General features: G+C 31.0%; 1 protein-coding gene across 3 annotated transcripts in view; it reads right to left on the bottom strand.

Moving 5' to 3' along the window:
* The window catches only part of LOC136973980 (phenylalanine dehydrogenase-like), a 44,646-nt gene that overhangs the window by 13,992 nt on the left and 3,042 nt on the right, over positions 1–27,612 (bottom strand). The window contains exons 2-5 of one of the 3 annotated variants that reach the window (XM_067268757.1): positions 17,211–17,317; positions 12,051–12,139; positions 1,485–1,610; positions 988–1,080 (exon numbers count right to left, since the gene is read on the bottom strand). In XM_067268757.1, coding sequence (XP_067124858.1) covers positions 988–1,080; positions 1,485–1,610; positions 12,051–12,139; positions 17,211–17,317 — 415 coding nt within the window. Of the gene's footprint in view, positions 1–987; positions 1,081–1,484; positions 1,611–12,017; positions 12,140–17,210; positions 17,318–27,612 lie in introns of all 3 variants that reach the window. The other 2 variants (XM_067268756.1, XM_067268758.1) reach the window with 2 other exon arrangements.

A 27,612-nucleotide genomic window follows, 5' to 3' on the forward strand; every position in this document is an offset into this window, starting at 1 on the left:
AAATATAGTTAACTTTATAAAAAAAGCTTGTTAAATACTAGACTTTTGAGGCAGATTTGCACTGAAATGGGTAGTGATTATGACTGTCTACTATTTTATACAGAAGTATGTTGGTTGAGCCAAGGAAAAATATTGATGAGGATATATGAATTACATTTTGAAGTACTGTATTAGCATTTTTAAATGAATGCAAGAGTGAAGATCAGAAGAAATCACCTAAGGAAAAAATACAACTACATATTGATTTTATGATTTCTGACTACACTTTACAAGGTGTAGCATATTTGTGTGACATATTTGATAAACTTAACACATTAAATTTATCACTACAAGGCAAAATAATATTTTCACTGCCAATGACAAAATTTCTGCATTTAAGATGAAAATTTCAATGTGGAAGAAAAGATGTAAGGCAGGAAAATTTGAAATTTTTGATAAATTGAGTTATCTTTTAGAAAAGAAAATTCTCATTGATACTGATTTAAAAAAAGCTATAATTCAACAGCTTGAGGATCTGCACATACCGCTAAGCTAATGTTGTTTAATTCACTGTTTGTAAGCTCTTGGGTTGATGGATTAAACCAAAAGAAATTGTACTAAAAAAGAATTTAATTCTTTTCCAGACAGTATTAAATTAAACTTGTGTAAAAACAGAACTGGGTGTATTATGATTCTGATCCGCTTAAATGATACATATAGCCATATAAAAAGGAGTTAACATATTTAGTCAGTAATTTTACATAAAGTATATAACCATAATTTTTTTATTATTCATTTATTTAATTTGTCTTTCCATTTGAAAAAGTAAATCTAAATTTTACATAAAGCAGATACTTGCTCAGCAAATAATTAGTCTAATTCACAACACAACACCTTTACTTGTTGCTGAGATAGTTTTATTGAAAGAACTTTAAATTTTACTTTTATATATATAGTTAATGAATAATTACAGCTTTTATATGATCTTAAAAGAAGAGAGAAACATACCTACAGATCCAGCCCCCTGAACAGCAACAGTTTTTCCTGCTAAACTTCCCATTTTCATATAATCAAGAGCTGCTTCCATTGCACAAATAACACCTGATGAAATATTACAGAATATTTTATCATCATTTTCATACGAAAAAATATCAGAATAATTTATGGAACTAATTATTATGAATATAAAATTAAAATAAAACGATTATATAGATTACTTTGAATAGGTAGATAACAAAATTTGATTAAGACTGTTTATTGTTTTTTTCATAGTCTTGACATCATTTAGTAAACTGTGTAAACTTCACAAGTAAACTGTTCTAAACTGTCCATTGGTATGTGTCATGCTTTAAATACCACAGGATATACAGTGATGTGGATTATGCAATGGTTTAATTTTTTATTATAGTGACTTTCTACAAAGTATTATTGCTATATGTGGCATATGTTACTGCATGTTATTTGCATGATATTATGGTTATTAACTCTATCTTATCTAATATTACCTCTGCCTAAAAGTTTTGCAGGATTTCCAGAACCTCCAATATCTTCAGGTATGCAAACTGCCCATCTTGTACGAGAGTGGACATTATATAAATCTTGAGGATTTGTACCTATATCCATTGCTGTAACTTCAAATAAAATATTAATACTACTTAAATATCATGAAAAATAAAAGTAAATGAAACTTAATATTAATTTTATGCACTAATAAATGTTATGCATTAAAAAAGCATTTCAAATGCAATTAAACATTTAAAACATTTATTACATTTATTTTATTAATTTTAAAATTCTACTATTTTAAGTCATATCATAAAATTGAAATAGTAATATTACCGTATTTTACAGACTATAAGACGCACTTTTTTCTTTGAAAAATTGCCTCCAAAATTCAGGTGCGTCTTATAGTCCGTAGCGTCTTATAGTCCGTAAAATACAGTAAGTAAATACATTTATCAAAACTTAATAGATATATAGTTTTCTGAAAATGAAATCACCAGAATGGCAAATTAATTAATTATTTACACTTTATATTTTTCTCATTCTTTCCACATATAAGAGAATTTAAGTTTCTAATTCTATGATCTTTTACAATTTGTCCTATATATATAGGGCCAGCAATAAGTCTGTAAAAGCTTTAAGAACAATAGTAACAATGAAAAAGCATTATATTGAAGTGTGACTTGCACTATAAGTGTTATTGGAATAGGATTCTTTTTGACAGAAAAAAAATCAATAAGTAGCACTGAAGGTCTTCTTAAGGCAATGAAAATGACTACCACATGTTCAATTTGTTTATTACAACAGCAACTCTAATAGTATGTATTTAATATGCCCTCCACCCAGTGGCAGATTTCTGCACAGGAGTATGAGGTGTGTGCCTGGGATCTCGAAATCAAGGGGGCCTCAAAATTCACTCTCAGAATAAAAATCAGTAGTAAATTTTAAAATAAATTATTTTTTATATCCATGGATTACTAATTCTTTTTGTTTTTAACACTTTTACCTATTGAAACTTAATAATTCTTGTACCAATAAGTTTTGATTTTCATAATTAATACAACCTGAATATCAGTAACCTTTTAAATATAGCTAGGCAGTTGTAATTTTATATTGGTTAATTTTCAATGTTATTTCCCTATGTCTCACTTTTTTTGATCACCAGTATAATTCCTACCAGAGTAAAAAACATGTGCATAGAATGAACACTGGAGTAATGAAAATATTCAGAGGGGACCTCAAAATTGAATTGCATCTGGGACCTCTCAAGTGCTAAATCCACCACTGCCTCCACCATAAAGTATGACACAACTGAAGCAAGAGACAATGCAAAGTATAGCATGTCCAGATGGATGGAACTCTCTTCATGCTAAATAGCATCTTTCAGTTCTGACAATGTGGAAAGGCCTAATTGATACATTCTAGACCACTTCCATAACCAGAAATCAACTGATGACAAATCTGGAGATCAAAGAGGCAAGTCTTGTGGAGTCTTGCAGTGCTTACTGATAAGTTCATCATCACCAAATGTTTCAATCAAAAATTTCTTTGCTAGAGAACTGATATGAGATGGTATTCCATCCCGCATAAATGTAACTGTAGGTAATACCTTCTTTTCTTGCCAAATGGACACATCTTACTCATGCAGAGTTTCAAATAATGTTGCTCATTTACTGTGATAATCTTCCAGCCAGTTCTTGGACAAAGCTATTCGGAAAAAAAAGGTCCCACATTGTAGGAGGCAATGAAGTCATACTGAATTGTCATTAGTGGTGAATGAAGTGGCTGCACTGTGAATGCATGAGGAATATCAGTTGCCAATAGTTGTGTTCGTTTTCCATGCAATAAAAAGATGGCTTCATCTGTCCAAAATACACTACACATCAATATGGTTCCTGCACAATGTTTGATAATGCCATGTGATGAATGTTTCTGTTTGTGCAGTATCTGTCAGTAAAAATTGGTGTAGTGATTGCAATTTGTATAGATAAATATTCAAGATATTGTAAAGGATATTTGGTTTGATTTAATGGAATATGACAATGCAACATGTGGATGATCTGACACGGAGAATGCCTCCTGGAAGAACTTTCAATGGAAAACTCGTCTCTACACAGCCTTGTTTCCATTTCTTCTGAAGGCTGTATTTCATGTCAGTGCTATTTATCAGTGATTTTTCAAAACATTTTGTTTCCTGTCAAAATAAAATCTCCCTTCTTGAGATTACTTGTAGTGCAAACCACCCTTTGTTGCAATGCTTTTTCATTTTTTTTAATGAATTTTTAAAGTTTTTACAATCTGTGCCTATATATAATTGCACTATAATATTTTGAACTTATAGGTAAAGAAATTTTAAAATTCTTATAGTACATCATTTCTTAAATGACCATGATGTTATTACTTTATCATTCTGAATCAAATATTGAAAGTATATGATCATATCAAAATACAGCTAATCAAAATGATAAAATAGTACTCATTAACTCTCTCCTTGTTACTTTAAGTTTTATTCTCAATTTATATGAAAATTGACATAGTATCAGTTCTCTGTGTTTCTGTTAGCACAATTTAATTCATTATTGAATTTTTTTATAATAAGTCACATTAATCAAGCCTTTATTTCATGAATATATAACCTGAATGATGTTTGCAAAGTCTTCCTAAAAGTGAGTCTATACAAAATTTGTAAAATCTGGTAGAGATTTTTATTTCTAAATCTAAATAATCTATTCAATATTCAATTCTTTATTGTTTGATCCTTAGTTCATTACAAGGGGATTAAATACTAATAAACTCCTAAAAACACCGAGTTGTAAACAAATCTTCAACACAAACCTAATAATCTAATAACTCTGGGTCCATTCTCAAGCCTAAAAATTTAGGCTTGAGAATGGACCCAGAGTGGAGTCTGAAAACGTTTGCCGTAGAAAATTAATTAGACTGGCACCGGTTATTAGGTTTGTGTTGAAGATAAGGGGATTAAAGTTTTACATAAAGCTGGAGTTAGTACAACATAATAAATTCATGTAATAGATTAATACAAGATAATACAAAATAAAATACACAATAATAATCATTTTTTGAAAAATGCGATAAATTAATTATATCTTTCCAGGATTTAAATCTTATCAAATACTTTTCCTGTTTGCTTCAAATTTCATAGAATAAAAGAACACATATTTCCGAGTTTCACGCACTTGCATACTACAATTACTACACATTCTCTCAGAATCTATTATTAGTCTATTGTTATATATCAAAATATAATTTTGACCACATTTCAGTTGTAGTATTGAACATTTTTACGTGATAATTTATATCCATAAACAAATAATTCTAGCACATAAAACTTGTTTTCATACTATAATATAATTGAAAATGTTTGTTTTTTCAAACAAAGACCAATCTTCTTGTATGGTTTGTCACAGCACACTCTATAATTAATGTTTGATAGCTTTCAATGAAACGAGGAACTTGAGGCAACTATAAGAAAGAGAAACCATGTTGATCCAGCAAATTTTTCAATGCCAACAACCAATTATGTGTAGAACTATCCATTGCTGAACATAATTTATATAGTTTATTTTATGCTATTTTAACATAACTTTTATCATCTAATTTTAAAAGTCTACTCCAAAATGAAACTTTTGCCTTTATTATTACCAAAATTCTGGAAACATCAAGCTCCAATCTCAACATATAAGCTGGAATTTTATGGTATAACATAAAAATTCTTTATGTTATATTCTAAAGATATAAGGCAAAAACAATTTCCATTTTATCATAAGTAATTGCCCATACAGGAGCAGATTAATTAATAGTACAGATGAAATCATTTAATAAAATAATTTTATATAAATATGAGCAGAATTAATTTTAGCTTTTGAAAGAATAGGCCACATAGAACCCAGTGATATTTTAGCTTTATGGATACTATAGTTTTTAGCCTGTAAAAACTGTCCAGAAGACAAAAATAATACAGTGGTACCTCGACATACGAGTGCCTTAATATACGAGTGTTTTGAGATACGAGCCGCCAAGCGAGCGATATTTTGCTTTGAGATGAGAGCAAGATTTGAGATACGAGGAATCGCACACTACACCACGCACACGACCCCAACATGCGCCCCGCATGTTGGGGTCGTGTGCAGCGTCTAACGGTTTCTCCCACCTCAGACTAGACCTCAGTCTGTGTGCTTGTTTCCCTCGTTTTCGAAGAATTTTTGATAAATTGGGTTCGCGTTTTACGCTTTTTGTACATTTACAAAACATTATCACATTTATTTTTATAACCATGGGTCCGAAGAAGATGATGATGTCTATTGAATTAAAGCGTGAAATCATAGAAAAACATGAGCAAGGTGTGCAAGTAATTGACTTGGCGAGGATGTACGGGCGTAGCACATCAATGTGCTTAAACAGAAGGAGTTGATAAAGCGTATAATGCCAGCTAAGGGCGTTACAATAATTTCTAAGCTCCGGACGTCTCTCCATGAAAAGATGGAGAAACTACTGATGGTGTGGGTGACAGAGAAGCAGCTTCAAGGAGAACCTTAACACAAAGCATCATACGTGAGAAGGCACGAGCGATTTACGGTGATTTGCTGAAGCAGATCCCACACACTTCCACAAACGAGGAATCGGAGGACTCGTTTAAAGCCAGTCAGAGCTGGTTTGACAACTTTAGAAAAAGGACCGGCATTCACTCCGTCGTCAAGCATGGTGAGGGAGCAAGTTCGGATGTGAAGGCAGCTGAGGTTTAAATCAAAACGTTTTCCGAACTGATAGAAGCCAAAGGATACATCCCCCAGCAAGTCTTTAACTGTGACGAGACAGGGCTTTTCTGGAAAAGGATGCCAAATAGGACTTACATAACAGCAGAGGAGAAGACGATGCCAGGTCACAAACCCATGAAGGATGGATTAACTCTAGCACTTTGCGCCAATGCGAGTGGCGACTGCAAAATTAAGCCTCTGCTAGTATACCATTCGGAAAATCCCAGAGCCTTTAAGTCACATAAGATTTTAAAAGAAAAACTGCAAGTTATGTGGAGGGCAAATCCGAAGGCATAGGTCACCAGGAAATTCTTTGTGGAGTGGATAAACCTGGTGTTTGGCCTTTGTTAAAAAATATCTACAGGAAAACAACCTACCCATGCAAGCCCTTCTCGTCCTCGACAATGCCCCTGCTCATCCACCAAATCTCGAAGATGATTTACTTGAAGAGTTCAAGTTTATAAAGGTTCTCTACCTACCACCCAACACCATTCCTATCCTGCAGCCCATAGATCAGCAGGTGATTTCTAATTTTAAGAAGTTGTACACCAAGCACATTTTTCGGCGCTGCTTTGAGGTGACGGAGAACACAAACCTTACCCTTCGAGAGTTCTGGAAGGACCACTTTAACATCATGATATGCCTAAGAATTATTGATCAGGCCTGGCTGGGTGTTACGAGGACCTTAACCTCTGCATGGAAGAAGCTGTGACCTGAGGCTGTAGCTGAAAGAGCCTTTGAAGGATTGGAACCCGAAGTGGTAGAGAAGATTGTTTCTCTGAGAAAATCTATGGGTCTGGAGGTGGATAAGAGAGATGTGAACGAACTCGTTGAGGAACAGTCTCAGGAGCTGACAACCGAGGAGTTACACGATCTACATTCGCAGCAGCATACAGTGGTTCAACGAAAAATTAGTTCTGAAGAGAAGCCAGAGATGGAGGAGGTTATCTCTACAAGAGATATAAAGGAGATCTTGGAAATGTGGGAGAAAGTTGTGGAGTTCGTGGATAAAAATCACCCCGAAAAAGTTGCAACTGGTCGTGCATCGGAGTTGTTCAACGAAACTTGCCTAACTCATTTCCGCAATATCCTGAAAGGGAGGAAGAAACAAACCTCCTTGGACAGTTTTTTTAAACGATCTGCAAGTGAAAATGAGCAAAGCGTGACGAAAAAAGCGAAGACCAGTGACAAAAATTAAGCGCTTCTGTAAGCACTTCACTTTTTCTTTTATTATGTTTTTATAGAATATGTATTTGTTATTTATAAACAAATGTTTCTTCTTGTAAATACATTTTTCTTATTCAAAAACACTTAACAAAAACAACTGAGGTGGTGTTTTGGGAGCTGGAACGGATTAATGGCATTTCAATTAATTTCAATAGGGAAAATTGCTTTGAGATACGAGCAATTTGAGATACGAGCAAGGTTACGGAACGAATTAAACTCGTATGTCGAGGTACCACTGTACTCCCAGGTAGATAGTTAATTCGAAACAACTTGTATAGGCTGATTATTAAAAGACCAGCTCTCTCTGGATCACTTTTGTTTTTGACTATCACTTATAGTTAATCCATAGTCACAACAGAATTACTCTAGAATTGTGATTTTCTTTTGTAACATTTGTGGAGTATCTGCAAAGATTACAATGTCATCAGCATACATTAGTACATGTAACTCAAGTTGATCAGAGAGAGAAATCGCAGGTAGGTCAGATTTAGCAAGTCACACTATCATATCATTAACATACAAATTAAAATGCAGTGGGCTCAAATTCTCACCATGCAAAACTTCAATGTCAATACCAAATAAATCAGTCATTTTGGCTAAAATCTTTACTCTTGCAGTGGCCTTGGAGTATATGTCAATTATATGACCAAGAAACCGTTTATTCATATGCATTCTTTCTAATAGAGACCATAAAATTTTATGATCAACAGTATCAAAAGCAGATCAAAAGTCTACAAAAACAACATAAAGTTTTCCTATCTTTTTCTGCAATTTTAATTGTACCGATGCATTTAATATAAATATTTGATCCTGACACGATTGGCCAGGTCAAAAACCTGCTTGCTCTTGACACAAAATATTGTATTTAATAATCCATCTTCTAATCTTTTGCTTAATAAAGACATAAATAGTTTACGAATTACAAGAACCAAAGATAAGTTTTGGGATCATATGCATCACCTTTTTTATACAGGTATACCTCGACTTACGTCCCTCTCGAGTTACGTCGTTCCCGATTTTACGTCATTTGTCGAAAAAGTATATGGAAAAATAAAAATCGAGTTTAAGTCATTTTATTTGACTTTAAATCCGTCCGCCACAAACATTGAAGTCGTAATATCACTAGAAAAGCATTAAAAGCACATAAAATCATATTAAAATATGTATATTTACAGTAAATGTTAATATAATCATCATAAATCCTACAGAACGAAACATGAAAACACCTGTGTTCCTGTGTTGTCATCTTATTTAGCAGTCTTTAAGTGCTCATTATTGGCGTTTCCTCCATTATTGGCGTTTAGTTACGACGTAAGTCAAAACTATGACTTGCGTTGTACCTACACAAGTAAATTTGACTTATGTTGCCTCTCCTGGAACCAATTACTGACATAAGTCGAGGTATACCTGTATATTGAAATAATTAAAGATTCAATCCAAGCTTCCAGAAAAGTAGAATTTCTTTCAATAGAGTTAAAACCTTCCAGTATTGTAAGAAGAAATTTTTCAGAAAAACACTTTAAATAATTTGTTCTAATAAAGTCAATTCCAGGTGAGGTACTAGATTTAAAGCTGTTAATTGCTCCTTTTATCTCCTCTAAGGTAAAATCTAAAACAATTCTGCCTCTATTGGAAATGCTTTATACATATCCATTGACAATTGTTCATCATTAATAAGTACAGTAGGATGTTTAGAGAATTTTGTAGCATAAAAATTGAACCATCTTTTCAAGGGAATTCTTGAATTATAACCTGATGGACTTTTATGTTTAAAACTATTAATTATTTGTCAAAATATTTTAGATTTTTTGACTGTTATCAATCTTTTATAAGTTCCAAAAGTAAGACTGTTTTTTCTTTTGACATAATACTTTATATTTTTTAAAATAGCTTTCATACAAAACATAAGATTCATCTGTAGTTGAGTTTTTTGCCTTCTTAAACAATTTTCACAGATTTTTTTCTCATGGTAGATAGAACACTCATTGTCATACCATATATTTGTTATATGCCTTTTACAAAGTACAGATTTAACATCATAAATTAAATTTAGAGACATTACCACCTTAACTATAAATTCCACTAAATTACTGAATGTGAGGTTTCATCCATATTCATCTGAAAGAACATTATCTAATGTATCAGCAAATAGAGATTTATGTTCATCTCTCCATATTGCACATTTATCAAAAAATTGACTATTAGAAACTCTGGATGATATCAACAGGATCATTAAAAGAAAAACAGGTTAGTGGTCTGAACCTATCTCTAATAAGACAAATTATTTACAACATGAGAGCATATTTCTTGTGACATTATCACAAAATCCATGGCTTCCTTAATTGGAAGGTAAGTAAAATTACCTTCTTTATCTCCTGGCAATAAACCATTTAGATAAACAAGACTGTTAACCTCACAAAAATGATAGAGAATTTTACCTCTATTATTAATAGAAGATCCTTTGAAACTCTCAAAGCAATTTGCTGGTCACTGATAAAACATGACAAATAACCAGAATGTTCCATTCTAGCATTAAAATCTGTGCATAAAATCAAGTTAGTTCCATATACCAAGTAGTTTTCTATAAGCAACAAAGTATTTTTGAAATCATTATCATAATTACTGTCAGGTGGGATATAGAACACTATTAGCTGGATATTAGTTAACTCCTCAGTTTTCTTGTTTAGCGGTGGCCAACAAGTTGATCACAATTGACTGGTTGATCGCAAAGCCAATTTTGGTTGATCTCTCACGATGTCTTGACTTAATGTGTTATACTTGTAACCGAATGCAACAGTATGCATGCAGTTATGACTCAACTCATAGAAAAACACAGCTATTTAGCTTGGATATTTGGTACTGTCATACATCAACCGAGAAAAATATCCCAGTATCACCAAATGTAGCAAATATATTTATTCTTATTTCAGACCTACAAACCTATGTAAATCGGCATTTTCATACTTAAAGTTAACATAGACTAAACAACGTTCTGTCCTTACTGATTCCCATACTGAAGACTAATTATTATCATCTTTGTCAGGATATATACCTAATTATAATTCCTTGCTTAGAAACATGTAAACTCAGTCCTTCTATTAATGTTAAAGTAATAAAATAAATTCTAAATCTGTCTATCTGTAGCTAATTTGAATTAATAAATATTGTTAATAATTACTCATGTTTTAATTCCCCTGGACATGAGTTTTTTGGCCCGTTAAATAATTATGTTATTTTTTACGTAGGTAGATATACAGGGTGTTTCAGTACGAGGAGCACTCATTGCATTTGCAAGCTATTGATAGATTAGCAAAAAATAAGTCTAAAAATCTTATATTATTCTTCCATGACAAATTATCCTGGCCCAAAATAAATTGTGAAAGTGAAATCTTATAATCAAATTATCAGCCATGCTGTGCATTTTTATAACAACTTTTTCATATTTATGAACAAATAGTACAACAACTTATACATTGCAATTGATAAAAAAATTAAATTATTTTTAAGTTACTAAAAATCTATTTTGAAAAAGTGTTTAAAAATCAAATTTTTTAGGTATTGCCTAATGAACTCGTAGCTGCAAATATCAAAAGTTGGGTCTAGAAATTTATTTTCTTTATGAGCTTATATCTCATAAACTTAATAAGTGATTTAAAAAATAAAAAATAATTTTAAACATATATTTTGCTTATCTACCCATAGCTTGTGGGAATGCACCACGTACTGAAATAGTGTATAAACATAGTATGTATTTCACACCTTTCCCTCCCCACTTAGGCTATGCCTACGACAACAAGTCGATCGCAACACATTTTTAAGATAATAAGTAGATCTTATGTACACAAAAGTTGGCCACCCCTATTCTACTTAACTACTCCTTTAATCAGTATAAATCGTGTCTGAAATATCAATTTAATCTTAGAGATTGCACCTAATCTGAGTCTGATGATTAAGCCTCCATGGATCTTATAGGTCCTTCAAAGCTTTGAGATATTTGATGATAAATTTTATAATCATCAGAAAAAATTGATTCAATTACTGAAGATGTATGCCATGTTTTCACCAGACAGAATACAGTCAAACTTCAAGTATGAACACCCCTGTTTACAAACAAAATTTTGAACACCATATTTGTTCTGGTTGCCATACAATAAGTCAGTTTCTCAACAAGAAACTCGACAGAGCCAGCCACTGATGGTCAACTCCCTGTACTTTCTGTGTTAAAGAAAGTCAATGACCCGACCAATCAATGACAGGACCTCCAATTCAGAAGTTAGTGATGCCAAGTCACATAACAAATCATTGATGACATTGCTATTTAAATTACATTTCAATACGCATGCAGGAAAGATATTATTTCCATTTTTCTGTGTGTGCAACAGTTGAATTTAAATCAAAGCAAGTAATAAAAATTGCCTTAATTGACATTGAAGCAATATAAACAGTATTCAAGAATTCATGTTAAAAAATAGAAATAGAGGTAGAAATATACTATATTTATAAATTTAAAAATTTTAAAAATTTAATATTTACTGTAACATCCATTTAATGATGAAACAAAATCACCATAATCATAAAATAAATTTTGCCGGAATTCTGGATTAATATGCTGCCTATCAATTGGTTCTGGAATTAATCCTTTACCACCACCAAACCTAAAAATAAAACACAATATTTTAAATACACCACTGTTACAATATAAAAAATTAATTTTTTAAAATAATTAATTAATCTAAACAATTCAAATATTACTTAAATTAATTAACCATATCTATTCTATGGACACCTATTTTCTGCTTTGAATATTCCTGCTTTTACTGTTTGATCATGACTTTCAGCAGTGGGATAGTCAGATATGGTGCTATCCCTTAGTAATGGAGAATATACCTGGAAAATTTTTAAAGTAATTTTTCACGTGATTTTTCTCATTATCGTTTCGGAAAAAGATTTTGTAACCAGTTATGTCTAGTAAAGAAAAGTCTTCTTTTATTGTTACATAATTCATTTTTTATGTGAATTTTTTTTCGCAGTAGTTTTTAGCTATTTTTGGCAATACCCCCAAAAGAATTTAGCAGATATATATGTCCCTCACCACTGCCACATGATCACCCTCGACGTATATATACGTCCCTCACTGCTGAGTAGTTAATTAATCTATCTATTATTATAACAATTATTATAACTATTTGTATGAAATTATATATTTTTTCTTATTACAGTATATTTGAATTTCTTTTGTGGAAACATTCAAGTTATTTTATATTATAAACATACAAAACTGATTCAATAACTGAATTACAATGAGTACCCTTTTCTTCAGAATGGAAGAATGACTGAGGATGAATGGTTAAGGAATCAACCTATTCATTTTTGTTTGGATTTTTGATTAAAAGAATGTTTTTCATCCCAGCCTAGGGCCTCACAGAATGAACAACTATTTTTGAAGACTAAGGAAGGGTAAATGGATATCATATAAAACCAATTAATTGAAAAAATTTTCTATGAAACTTTTCTACATCATCTTGAAAACCTCCTTTTTCTAAATTTTTATAGAAGAAACTCAAATGGTTTTAAGTGAGAGAGATCTGTTCTCATGACATTTCCTATTGTAAATATAATAAATAAAATAAATAAATACAACTTTCAATAATAAATACCGGTACATATAATTATCTCTTCCAAAACCTTTAAATTTCTGGTATGATACGAATATAGTTACTGAACTAATGTTTTCGATCTTTTACCATGATCTTCAGGTTCGTTGTCGTTCCAAATATGGAATGTTAAGAATATAGAACATTTTTGAATACAAAATTAATTTTTCCCAGTATCTAAGAAAGAGCAAAGATTATGAATTAATTTGCTTGTGCCAGTAAATATAGGTGGCGTATGAGTCGACCAAAATGGCTGCCACAAAGGGTATAGTGTGCTTGACAACGTACGAGAGTTACTTGTGTGTTGTCTTTTTAATAACTTTTCTCTCTGTAGTCAAAACGTTTTATTCGCATTTGTATCTGACATTAATCCTAGTTGATTTCGTAGTTGTTTAAGTCACGATGATTACACTTTGTGACATTTTAGAATATGTGGCTGATCGAAAAAGATGTCTTACAGAAGGAGAGGAAATACTAAAACTGATAACTTCACATCTATCCAGCTCTTTCTCAGAAAACAATTCACTTCAGTTTCACCACAGCTAATTTTGCTGAGCTTAAAATTCTTTTATACAAATGTTTTCACCCTATCTAATATAGGCCATCGTCAGGTTTAATATTATAAATGTTCCAAAATGGAACGTACCGTTTTCGAATATTTTACATATTTAAAATTCAAAAAAATAATTTAACTTTAAAATAAATTGAAAGAAGTGTGTATATTAAATAAATAAATAAACAAATAAAACAGAAAACAAAGCTAAGTAGAAAAAAATGATTTAAAGGTTTTCAAGTGCCATTCTTTTTTCTATTATATATTTCCACACTGTTGGAAGCGCATTAGCATCCATAGCATTTAGGCAGCGGTTTTTCATTTTACTTTTATAAATTTCCACCTTTTCCATCTCCAACGCGATGGATGGAGAGTGCACTGTTTAAATGACTTTAGCCTCTTCCCATTTTACAATCGCTCCTTTAGTCTGTGCCGTAATTGCTAATAGTGTTGTGTGCTTTGTCAAAATTGTGTGTGTTCTCGCAGACGTACCGCCAGGTTTCTTCTAGCCACACCCACATAATCTTTTTCGATTCCTAACTGTTGATTTTCAAACGGAATTTTATATACCCCAGCTTTACCTTCCTTTTTTACGCTGTCTTTATCGTTTCATAGCAAGCTACAGATATTAGGTGCTCTTTTGTAGATCATTCTTGATTTTTATAAGAAAAAGAGCATTTGATACAACGTTGATAAACGTCACAACAACACAATATTACCAATTATAGCACAGACTGAAGGAACGATTGTAAAATGGGAAAAGGCTAAAGTCATTTAAACGATGCACTCTCTGTCCATTGCATTGGAGATGGAAAAGGTGTAAATTTATAAAAGTAAAATGAAAAACCGTTGCCTAAATGCTATGGATGCTAATGCGCTTCCAACAGTGTAGAAATATATAATAGAAAAAAGTATGGCACTTAAAAACCTTTAAATCATTTCTTTCTACTTAGCTTTGTTTTCTATGTTTTATTTGTTTATTTATTTATTTAATATACACACTTCTTTCAATTTATTTTAAAGTTAAATTATTTTTTTATATTTTAAACATGTAAAATATTCAAAAATGGTACGTTCCATTTTGGAACATTTATAATATTAAACCTGACGATGGCCTATATTAGATAGGGTGAACACTTTCTATTCTAACAAACTACTTTATACCCATAGCAGCCGCCATTATGTAGTTTGCGCTAATACCGCTAGGTGTCAGATCTATCGTTGGCACAAGCGAATTTACTAGACAGAAGTCCTCCATATTAATGATGTGGTCTATCCTCCAGGAAATAATATATAATTATCAATGCGGATGCTCTTCAGAAGCATAATGCCATGCATAAGATATTACGTTACTATCCCTGAAATTTATACATTTCCCTGACTTGGTTACTTTGTAAATTTTGATGGCTTCTAAGGCCCTGATGTGATCTGTTTTGAATGATTTTTTTATGAGACTGGTGTTATTTAAGTTGGTTCTTACATTGGGGTCCGTGACATATGTTGACAGGGCGGTGGTGTGCCTTTTTTTTGTCAATGTCATGTTTATGTTCAGCGATCCTTTTTTGAACAGACCTTTTGGTGGATCCAATGTAAACACGATCTATCTGGAACCTGTGATCCCTTATTGGGACACTGTACACCCCTGGTGCCCTCAAACTATCTGGTGTGTCTTTTGCATTTCTCAGATGTGAGTAAATTGTTTGCATCCTTGTGTATGCCAATTTGGTGCCCTTCTTTTGTGCTACTTCCTTGTATAGGGAATGCAGGTTTTTGTTGAATTGTTTAAAGGTTTTGGAAGAGATAATAAAATAAATAATACAACATTTTATATTGTTATATTTATGGTTTCTGATATTTTGTTGAGATTTTGTAATATGATGATGTCTTGATTGATTAACAAGAGATGCACACTGTAGGTATATGGCCAAGCATAATATAATTTCTTTAATAGGCAGGCTTAATCTACAATGAGGCCAACATGGGCAAGGAATGGAGAATAATGCCCTGATCTATACTATCCATATATTATGTGGGTAATGAACTAAGTTTGAACCCAGAATCAGCAGTGCTTGCAGAATATAAGGGACACAAACTACAAAAAAGAGCATCATACTTATGCAAGAAACTTCAAACTATGATTCAATGTTGGATCAGCACTCCCACAAAATGGCATTGCTTGCAATCAGGACTAACTTGCCTTGAAAACAAGGAATGTGCCTTGTTTTCAAGGCAAAGCTTTAGTCAACATACAATGAAATTGCATGGGACAATGGAAAAATATTATTCATTAGCTTCTTTTATATTTAGACAATAGGCTAGAAGTCATGAAATTACTGTTGTTTGTTGATAATAGAATTTGGGGTCTCCTTGGAGATTAGGAAAAGAGAAACACAGACAAAAAAGGGCATGTGCACCAATGCAGGGGTAATCCTGCCCAGAGTAACTATTGTTTGCCAGATGGCTGTGCAGTAGCTTTACACTTTATTGCATAGCCATCTGGCAAACAATAATTTAAAAGAAAAAGACAAATTTTAATATTAATTATATTTATCATAAAATTTCAAATTTCTAACTCTACATAATGTTGAATAAAAAAATTAAAAGCAGCACAGGACTATTTTAATAATAGCATTTCATTTATCATTTTTGTAAAATGATAAAATGAAATTCTATTATTAAAATATGACATATATGTATAAAAGAAATAGATGTATTTTATAATTATAGTGGAACCCTGTTTATTTAGATCCTGTTAATCCAGATTTCCAGATTATAAAACACAATCCTTGTCTCAGAAAGATAGACATACAGAAAAACCTATAAATGCAAAAAATCAAAGAACTCCTACACTCAAACCTGTTTTTGTGCAGTCTTTTTTTGTGCGATTTTTTATTTGTACAATTTTTTTTCTGTGGTATATGAATTTCAATCAAATTGATGTACTCACAAAAAAATTGCACAAATAAAAAATTGCACAAAAACAGGTCTGAGTGTAATTACATTCTTGCCTGAGTGTAATAAGGATAGACTTGTTTCCTATGAATTGGCATATGATGTTCATTGTTATGCATTCCAAGAGAATGTTCTTTGAATTTATTTAACATTTTATTGAATCTTTTCTAATCTTTTAAGATTTTCAATTTTACTTTCCTATTGAATAAAAATGCTGTGCTTCTCAAGGTAGCAATGTATTAATTAATAAGTTTATTGTTTGTAACCTTGCGAGTTATTATTCACTTAACACCCTAAAGCCTTTATTGTTTTGCTGAGTTTCATTCATCTTCAAACCTTTATGAAAGAAACACCATGAAAATGATATCTAAATGAAAGAAAGTGATTATTATGTTGGAGGAGACTATAGAAATATAAAATAAAAAAATCTATAAACTGAGTTATTTATGTTGTTAATCATTTATCTGGATTATCCAGTTTTTCTGTCATCCGAATCAGACCCAGTCCCTATCTGAGCAAGATAAACAGAGTTCCACGGTAATTCTTGTAAGATGTTTATTTGCTTACCATATGCCAGACATTGCTGCTTTTATTCCCATTCTAACAGACAACCTTAATCCAGTCTGAAGATAATCTTCCATTGTTAGGTATTCAGTCAACCGAATTCCACCACACTTAAAAATTAAAATTTTTCATTTATTGAAATTCTTAAGAAAATTTAAATTGGATGAAGTATTAAAATATATTAAAATATTAAAAAATTCATTAAAAAAATAGTTTCCATTTCATTAAGAAAAAAGAACTCATCATAAATATTTATTTCAGATTAGCTATAATAGCATAAAAATGTCATGAAGATTTAATAAATTATATATCGTAAACATCAATACATTGAAAAAAGTATCACTGCTAAACCTTTAAATTTCTAGTAAGATATGAATACACAAAATGAACAAACGTTTTTGATCTTAACCAAGATCTTCAGGTTCTTGGATCTCTATCATTCCAAATATGGAATGCCAAGATTTCAAACATTTTGAATACAAATTAATTTTAACCAGTATGGAATTAAGAACAAAGATTAGAATTAATGCAAAAGTTCCCGATATCTGTATATTAATGCAGGAGCTCATCCTTATGGGAATAATATGTAATTATCAATGGAGATGCTCTTCACATGTGTATTGCCACACCTACAATATCGCATTATTGTCTATGAAATTTATACAATTTCCTGACCTGCTTGCTTTGTAAATTGCAAGGGTTTCCAGGGCCCTGATGTGGTCTGTCTGGAATGATTTTCTTATGAGACTGGTGTTTTGTAAGTCAGCCCGCATATTGGGGTCCATGGCGTATGTTGACAGGGCAGTGGTGTGCCTTTTTTTGTCGATGTCATATTTGTGTTCCATGATTCTTTTCTGTACAGAACATTTGGTTGATCCAATGTAGACCAAATTTCTCTGAAACCTGTGGTTCCTGATTGGGACAGTGTACATCCCTGGTGCCCTCAAATTATCTGGTGTATCCTTTGCATTCCTCAGTAGTGAGTAAATTGTTTGCGTTCTTGTGTATGCCAATTTGGTGCCCTTCTTTTGTGCTATTTTCCTGTATAAGGAATGCTGGTTTTTGTTGTACTCTATGACTGTGTCTCACATTAGGGTCCCGATCAGGAATCCCATTGGAACCCCCCTGGTCTATAGAGGTGCGTTGCCCCGTGCGTAGCCTATAGAAGTCACGAGCTGAACCATGAATTGGGTTTCTTTTGTACCAGTGATCTGCGGCAATGTCCTCTAGGTGTCTAAGTTCCTTGACCACGTCATCCCATCTAAGTTGTGTGTAAATGCCCAATTTGTTAATGCCCTAATGCCACAATCTTATATGGGTACAGGTCTTCAGAGTTTGCCAGTATGTATAATGGCAAGAAGCTGGGTTTGTAGTACACCCTCATCTCCATCTTGCCTTCGCTGAGCTGAATGGTAATGTCTAAAAAATGCACGCCGGTTGTTGACAACTTATCTAGTTCGAGGGTGAGTCTGTATGGGTTGTCTTTCATGCTGTCTAAAAAATTGTTGACATTTGCCTCCTTTTTCCAGATGACAATCACGTCATCTATGTACCTCCAGTATATAATGATTTCAGGTGTAAATCTGGGGTTGACCTCTTTCTCTAACTGCCACAGTACTAATTCACATAAGTCGCCTGAAAGGGAATTCCCATGGGTACTTTCCTTTTTTGTGTTGTTGAACCTAAATATCGAGTTGTAGCACATAAGGTGCGTAAGCTCAAGGACTTGTTTGCATTGTGCCGGTAAGCTATACTTGGCCAGATTTTCATTTTCTACCTGACCAATTCTTTGTGTACAAGCGCAGGTGATGAAAGGTATAAATATGCCCTGTGAATAAGAGCAGCAATGGCTGCATTTATGTATCTAGGAGGCTGAAAGGAGTTTGCTGGTATGATGTAAGGGGATAGTTCAAATTTGTGGTGCACTGAGAATTCAAGTTGCTTAGAAGTCCTATGTATTGACAAATCTAGGAAGGTAATCTTTCTTTCCTTTTCTTTTTACATAGAGAAAGAAATGGAGACTAAACTCTGGCTAGAGATTGAATAAAAGTTAACAATTCCTCAGTGGTAGCATCCCAAGCAATTAAGATATCATCTATATACCTAATATAGCACCAAAAAAAAAAAGAAAAAAACATCACACCTTTAAAATCCAGCAATGAATTTAATAAAATAACAACGTTTTTCGACCAGTTTCACTGACCTTCTTCAGTTACAATAGAATGGAAAAATAAAAGAATGTCAAAAATTTTAAAATGAAAGCAAGCATTCTAAAAAAGTAAATGAATAAATATCCCTTAATAAAATTAAATTTCATAAACAGACCACAATGCAATAGACAAGTTGTCCTCATCTCTATGGTTGATGCATGTGGATTTTTTATAAGCTTTATAAATCTGCAATTTTTCTAGGTATCCCATAGTGTGAAGGCAGTGGTGATATTCGAAATAGTTAACAAAGGGTTCACTAGCAGAAAATTTTTCCCTGACAATCACCGACAAACAAAATGGAAGTTTTGGCTAGAAATAAATACAATACCTTTTTTTGTGATATATCTAATCATGAGTGGCGTATTTGGAACGTAACGAGCCCTGGGTAAAGACCAGGTAACAATAGTATATTAGTGCTGTCGACCTTTTTTTTTTGTTTTTTTTTTTCGCCAGAGAAATTATTTTTTACTCGAATGGCACTGCTGATAATAGACAGATGTCATCATCTCTCGAAATACAATATCCTTTTTATTTCGCTGTCCATAGCCCAACACGTGTTCCACAGCCGTCTTGCATTATCTTGCGTGCATGGGATTGTGGGATCTCTCTTATGACTGGATCTAGTTTCAAGAACTCTCTTGAATCGATTGCGATTAAACCTCGTTTCGGTCAAGATTGGAACGGTCAAGAGAGATTGCACCAAGACATAGTCCCCAACCTTGCTCACAATCTAGATTGAAATGCTCGGTGCGAACGGGCGGGGTATAAGGCTCTAGTTTAGTAGTATTACAGAGTATAATACGTATATTTTAATATATTTAAAAAAAAAAAAAAAAAAACCACTGAGAAATGTTCTGTGTGTTTAACAAGGTACGGGAAACTGAAAATTTTACTAACGGGTTCGGCCAAACCTGTGCAAACCTGCTGAATATCACCACTGTGTGTAGGTATCCCACAAATTTCAGGTTGTGGTTACACATTGGTCTTGCCTTTGTTCAGTCTTGGTTAAAAATGGAATGCAGTATATGCTTATCACATGTTTATCATACTGTCAATGACGTTGAACTCGTTACATGTTAAATAAAATGGAATGTAGTTTGTGTGGTTTAAAATATACCAGTACAATATCTGTGTTTTCTATTCATAATTATAAATTATAAATGCTTTGTTCGAAATTATTAGTTAAAAGTGAAAATAAAATAAATTTATGAATAGACACCTTGCTAAAAAATGAATTATTCTATAAAAAATTAATATTGTAAGATTATCAGATGAAACTATGAATAAAATAAAACATAGGAAGACATAAAATTTGATGTTTTCCCACTGAGAGAAGTGCTATTATTAGTAGTAATTGAATGTTCTGTAATATGCATAAATATATAGCCTAAAAACATTACTTTTTGCATAAATTATAAATTCATTACTTACATGACATACACAATCATCATATTGTCTGGATATTATTTTGGAAAGGATACTTAGAAATAACCAGATCTATGACAGTTATAATATATAGAACAATTAGGCTTAATGTTTCTTTCTGAATCACTCATTATAATTTACTTAATGGTATTTTCCATTTCATATTTTTGATTCTATTCCTTAAAAAAACTAAATGAATTATATGTCTGAATATTATTTGACATGTACTGTACCTTGCCAAAACGTGACAATATTTCTTTTTTTTCTGATATTCACTTAAACACAAACTACATTTAAATATTTTTAAAACTCTATCTTTGCTATAATCCTTTTTATGCTTCTCTCTCATGTGTTTGCTTAAACTTTGTTTATATTTATATTTTAAGTGGCATATAGTGCATTCCATTTTAACCAAGACTGAACAAAGACAAGACCCACGTGTAACCACAATCTGAAACTGACAAATCCAGTTCTCGTAACTGGTGCTCTCCGCCGTAGTGACAGAATTTAGAAGTAACAATTTACCAGAGCTCTAGACATTTGTGACTTGACCCATGTGTCACTTGTAGGGTAGAAGGGTGAGTGTAGTCTCCCATTGTTGACTCCTCCAAAAGTAGGACATTTGCTGTTTTCATTCAAAGAAGGACGACTGTAGGTCAAATTGTAGGACATGTCCTCCCAAAGTAGGGTGTTTGGTAACCCTACTTAAAATTAATTATTTTTTCTGTACTACAAATACAGATAAAGTATCCCTCATTACATTGCAGCTTGTTATATCACTCATTCAAATATATATTTTTTTAGCTTTTTTTGGTTTTCCAAATATAAAAGTGCTTAGACAATAATATTTAAAAAATCAGTTGCCATTGAACTTCTACTTGCAAAGAAATATTATCTTAATCCAAACATTGACCTTCAAACTATAACCCACAAAAAAGCTAGTCAGTATGAAGATTGAAAGTAGACAATAAACATGAGTAGATATAATGGTTATTTTGTACCATCTGATACATTACTCATGTGGTTTGTCTCCAAACATGTACAATATAATGATAAGCTACTGTATAAAATAGATTAATATTCCATTAGTGTACAAAATAATAAAATATTATAATATTCATGCATGCAAGAGAGAAAATGCTGTCATCCATATCCATAAAAACAATAATTGTTGAAAGTATTTTAAAAGAATTTTTTTAAAGAATGTATAAAATGCATCTTAATAAAAATAATCATTAAAAGTTTAAAGCAAATGAACATAAATATTTTAGACTATTATCATTGAGTGAAAAACTTAAAAAATTGTTGCACTACACATTACATATGTAACTCAGAATTTCTACAATCATGCAGATTGCAAAACAAAGTTCTAAATATAGCAAAGTCAAGTCATTTTTTGTTTCACAATATAATATTCGCAGTTTAATTTCCATTATACCAGTGAAAAAAATTACAAAATTACAAAACTTTTTCCAAGTCTATTATTTTCTGTTTTATTGAACACACACTTCCTTACTTCCCAACATTTTTAGGCATTTCATTTGATTCCATATTACAAGCATTTTCAATAATTTTTACTCTTGATAATGAATTAAAAGAAGGTAAATTTATATAACAATAATGATTTAATAAATATCTTTTGATTTTTCAAAAATTTTGATCTGTAAAGTTAAAGGAATATGATAATGACATGAGTTTAAAATTATATAAAAACATATTTAATAAATTCTTATAGTTTATTTAAATTATAATGTATAATTCAATAACCAATAATACTTATAGACATATCACAAATACAGTAGAGCATCAATTATCCGACTTAATTGGGGACTGGGGTTGGTCAGATAACTGAAAAGTTGGATAACCGAAAAGTATGAAAAAATACATTATTAGTATAGTGTATTAGGCCTGGTTTAAATACTAGCCTCCCTTTTATGGTAAGCTAAGCTCTTTTATGGTCTGCTACCAACTAAAACATGAAAAATTTAACAAAAATAATATTAATTAAAGTAGCCAAAACATAACCAAATATTGTAGCGCCACATCACTAGCGGACATTTGAATTTGCCGACTAGAACGCGGTCGGTTAACCGATAAGTCGATTAATCGGGAATCGGATAATCAATGCTCTACTGTATTAGGAAAAATAATTGCGATATGTCATAACCTTTATTCATATTAAAAGCCAAAAATAATAAATATAAAAAGTAATCCCAGACAAGAAATGACTATAGAAATTACAACACTAAATATGTTTTGAAATTTATATCTTAAATAATACTTTCCAAGTAACTGTTCTGTAAATATACATAAATATATTTTTCTGAAGTAAAATAAAAATTTAACTTTTAAGAAGTAAACTTCTGAAATCTTTTAATGGACCATATTTTGTTAATTCTAAGATATACTTTTTAAACAATTTTTATTTGTCCAAAGTAGAGGTGCAACTTAGAATCAATGGCTTCTTAAATTCACAGTTAAAAAACAATAATCATTACAAGCAGACCTCACAAATGTCTATTACTGATGCATTATGCATCAATAATAGACATTTTCAGCAATTTACTACTCAATGATCATATCAGTTCAAATGAGCTTTGTTAGAACTTAAGTCGAGCATTTAAATTATACTCCTTTTTAATGTTTAAAATGTCTTTAAGACAATACTATGATATAATATTTATTTTAATGCTGCATATGCAGAAGAGTACGAAAATAAAGTTGTCAAAAATTTGTATTGTTTTTTCTAACTTTTCATTACTCAAGAAAACTGAATAAAATTGATAAAATTTTCTCCATAAAAAAAAAAAAAAATCTTAAAATTTGAGTTCACACTCATGATGCATTTCAGAATTGAGGAAATATGGTAAAAAGTTTTCTATGGTTTATCTATTCTGTTTTGTATGTAAATTTTCTCTAGTTTTTTATTTGTGTGTGAAATTGCTTTGATTATAAGAAAAGCAAATCTATTGAAAATGTAGAGAAATTTTCAAAACAGAAATGGAGACTGGAAAAGGGAATATAATTCTTGTATTTTGTGTGTTTCTGCTACATTATATATATATTTTTTTATTAGTTTTATTAGTTTATTAGTATTTATATTAGTTTGTATGGTTTAGTTTAATGGAAACCTAATAAAATAAAGTTCAATCTTGTTTATGAAATAAAAATTATTTATCTTTAACTTAATTTTTGAACATTGTCAGTTAATTTTACTAATTAAACTTTGTTTCAAAATATTTAACATATGCTTAAATTTTGAATAAATAATAAAACTAAGTTATCCAAATTAGAATATATGTAACTATAATGATATAAACATCTTGCTTATCTTTTTTAATATAAATTCTGCACATTCATTATACTCTTCTTTTTAAAAACATCACTACATATAAGAATTTTCAAAGCATTCCAAAGTAGAATCTTCTCTGAAAATTCAAAAGTTCATCAAGGTCAAAAGCAGGCTTCATGTTGTTCATTGTTTGAACTTTTGGAAACATTGCTGAAAACATTCGTAATGCATACACTCTGTGGAAAAGCAAGCAAGGCATATGCATATCACTAGAATAAATAATACTTTAGATTTCAAACATATAACTAACAATAATAATGAAGTTTAGTATGCTTTTTGAAAATCAAATTTCATACTATTTGTCAAAATATATTCACAAATAGCTATATTTTAACTTGTTAATTCTAAAGCTGGAACAATCTTCTAAATTCTAAAATTCACACCTTCCGGTGTGCTTCTCTCTTCTTTCTCTGTAAAACGCAAACGTTTTCGAACCTCGTTGGTTCTTCGTCAGGCGTAACGGAATCGGTCAAAGGCACACCGGTCAAAGGCACTAAAGTTGTTGATTTTCATTTATTTTCACTCCGGTGTTGTTCCTTTATATATTCACACCTTCCTCTCACTTTCCAGAATTCACCAATTAAAAATGCTTGTTTTTAATCAGTGAATGCTGGAAAGTGAGAGAAAGGTGTGAATTTTAGTATTTATTTACAAATACATAATAAAATTAAATATTCTAACTTCTACTTTAAGTGGTCAATTGAATTCACTTAGAGATTCAAGAGTTAAGCATGTTTCTTAATCACATTTTGCAACACAGGAAACAGATGTGCATTGCAATCTTAATTTTTCCACTTTGGCAGTCATTTCATAATCATATAAAATTCTATGGACCAGTTTCCACTATCAGTGGGAGGATTTTCTATTACAAGTTGTGCTTGAAATCTAACAGATCCACAAACATTCCAGCCAATCAGATGATGGTAAAATTGTGAAGTATTCTGGTAAGACAGCTTCCAATAACAAACATGCTTTTACTTTCAATTTTAAACAATAGAAATACTTATTATATTTATTAAAAAAGTAATAAATATAATAATTACTTGTCTAATCATATTTTAATGTTTACTAATAGCCACTAATAAATATTATATTATTACTAAACAATAAACTGTTTAAATCACTTTGTACTAGATTGAAGAATAACACAGATGAAAATTCTTGAACTATCCCATAATGTTTCTTATATTTAATTATTAAATTATAGACGTTTAGTTAAAATCAAGGAAATATATCAAAAACAGCATTATAGAATAAACATAATGAAAATATATTTTTGTATATTTCATTCATTCTATCTAAATATTTTCATATTTTTTATATAAAATATTTAGTTAATTAGTTTTAGACAGTTTTATTAATTAATACATTTATTTTTTGAATTTCTTTTATCATATTTTATAAATCTTTTCAGGTGTTAATAAAAAAAAACATGCTTGAATTTTATAGAATATATGATTAATATGAACAATTATTTATTGTGACAATGTCACAATACCAGACTGCAATTTTTCATCACGATGCTCTCAATTCTAGTAGTGCCCTGTACATCATACTTTTCCTATTAACAACAAAGTCATTCCAATCATCTAACTCTAATGAGGAGAAAACTTTTGAATTGAAATAACACAATTTCTGATCTAAACTGGAAGTTTGTTCTTAGTATATAGTTAGCCTCCTAATGCTAAGTTTTACATATCTAGTCTTGACTTTCATCTATCTATTACCATTCTTGAGATTAAGAAAGGACAAATAGACTGGTCCCACAATGTATGTAATTTGGTCTGTGGTCATTTTCTCAAAATTACCACAAAATGACATTTTCAAAATAGTAAATAATGCAGAATAATATATAATTGTATAATTAAGATTTATTGTAATTTTTTATCTGTTGCCTAATATACGCTAATCCTCAGATTAACTCAGACTAATATGAATGAAGGTTGTACCTGTACAAGCCTATACGTCTGAGCTAGAGGTATTTTCTATCACAATGTGAAAAACAATTAGGTGGATGTACAGTACATTAATTTATTACAATCAGATTTATACAGAAATTTTACTAAGCTTTAGAAATTTATACTACTGAATTTATTATTACAGAAAATAAACACAAAAAATTTCAAAATAGTATAGTATAGTCTTTAGAAAAATGTAACTACAGTAATATAATTCATGGTATTGCAAACACTTCCAAAACTTGTTAATTATAATTACTCATTAATTACAGTTTTTCTATAGTCTATATAAGTTTTCAAAAAAAAATGTGTCAGAGTTGTCAAGGTCTGAGTTAGTGTGTGTCTGTATTTCCTTTCAACCATTTTTTCAGCCAACTGGTTGATTGCAACTGATTTTTGACCAGGCCTATATAAATCATAAACACCAAAAAAATCTGGCCCCTGTATATGCACCTTCACATTTTATTTAATCTGCTATTTAAAAGAGTTGCCCATCCCTAGTTTAACACATTTGTATGTTTTAATTTAATAGATATAAATAAAGTTTAGCCTATACACTACTCATCAAAACTTATGAGATGAATCCAAATTTTAATGGTACAAAAAATGTAAATATAATTTAATATGAGCCTTTTCTATAGTATGATACAAATAAATATGTATAGACAAACAAAACATTTAATACACATTAGATTTTGGAAAAAGTAGAAAAATATCATTTACATTTAAATAGTATAAAAAATTAATAAGGTAATATAGCTTATTATAAATAGAGGCTGTAAAGTTGATTGATCAATGCAAATTGGCAGCAGCATCACATATCAATAAATATCAATTTTAGTTCCTTGAAGTTAATGCAATTATATTTCTGAATAAGTTATGGGTAAATACTATATAAAGTATTTCACAAGTATTCTATTGAGTCTAAGTTTAGATTGCCGGAGTCATAGAATATTTTCACTTTTTAGGACATTCATCCATCATACATATCCTATGTGATCTCAGATTATAAAATGAAGTTGAGACCAGATTCAATCTCTAAATCATATTTGTGAAGTTTCAGTATCTCATGAAAATACTGCTGAGAAAGCTGAGATAGTTTCAAAGATTTGCAAATCATGAGACAACTACACACAATTCCTATCCAAACCATTTTATCACTTTAAGTTCTAAGATTACCACAACTCCACAGATTAACAAATTTCCATGCATGCTAAAAACAGTTCAAGGAATCAAGTTTATTTGAGATAACATCTCTATCAGATAATTCAACCAGTTCTAAAACCAGTGTGTTCTGACTCTGTCACTATCATTTTTATTTGAATTCTTTTCTTCTTCCTCTCAAAAACTGGTTGAATCTGACAATATGTTGCTATCTCAAAAACATTTTACCTTGAATAAACTTGATTCCATGAGCTGTTTTTAGCATGTCATTTTACATTTTACATTTACCAAAGGAT

This window comes from Centruroides vittatus, unplaced genomic scaffold (assembly GCF_030686945.1).
Source record: "Centruroides vittatus isolate TY-2023 unplaced genomic scaffold, ASM3068694v2 contig_3343, whole genome shotgun sequence".
Taxonomy (NCBI): Eukaryota; Metazoa; Arthropoda; class Arachnida; order Scorpiones; family Buthidae; genus Centruroides; species Centruroides vittatus.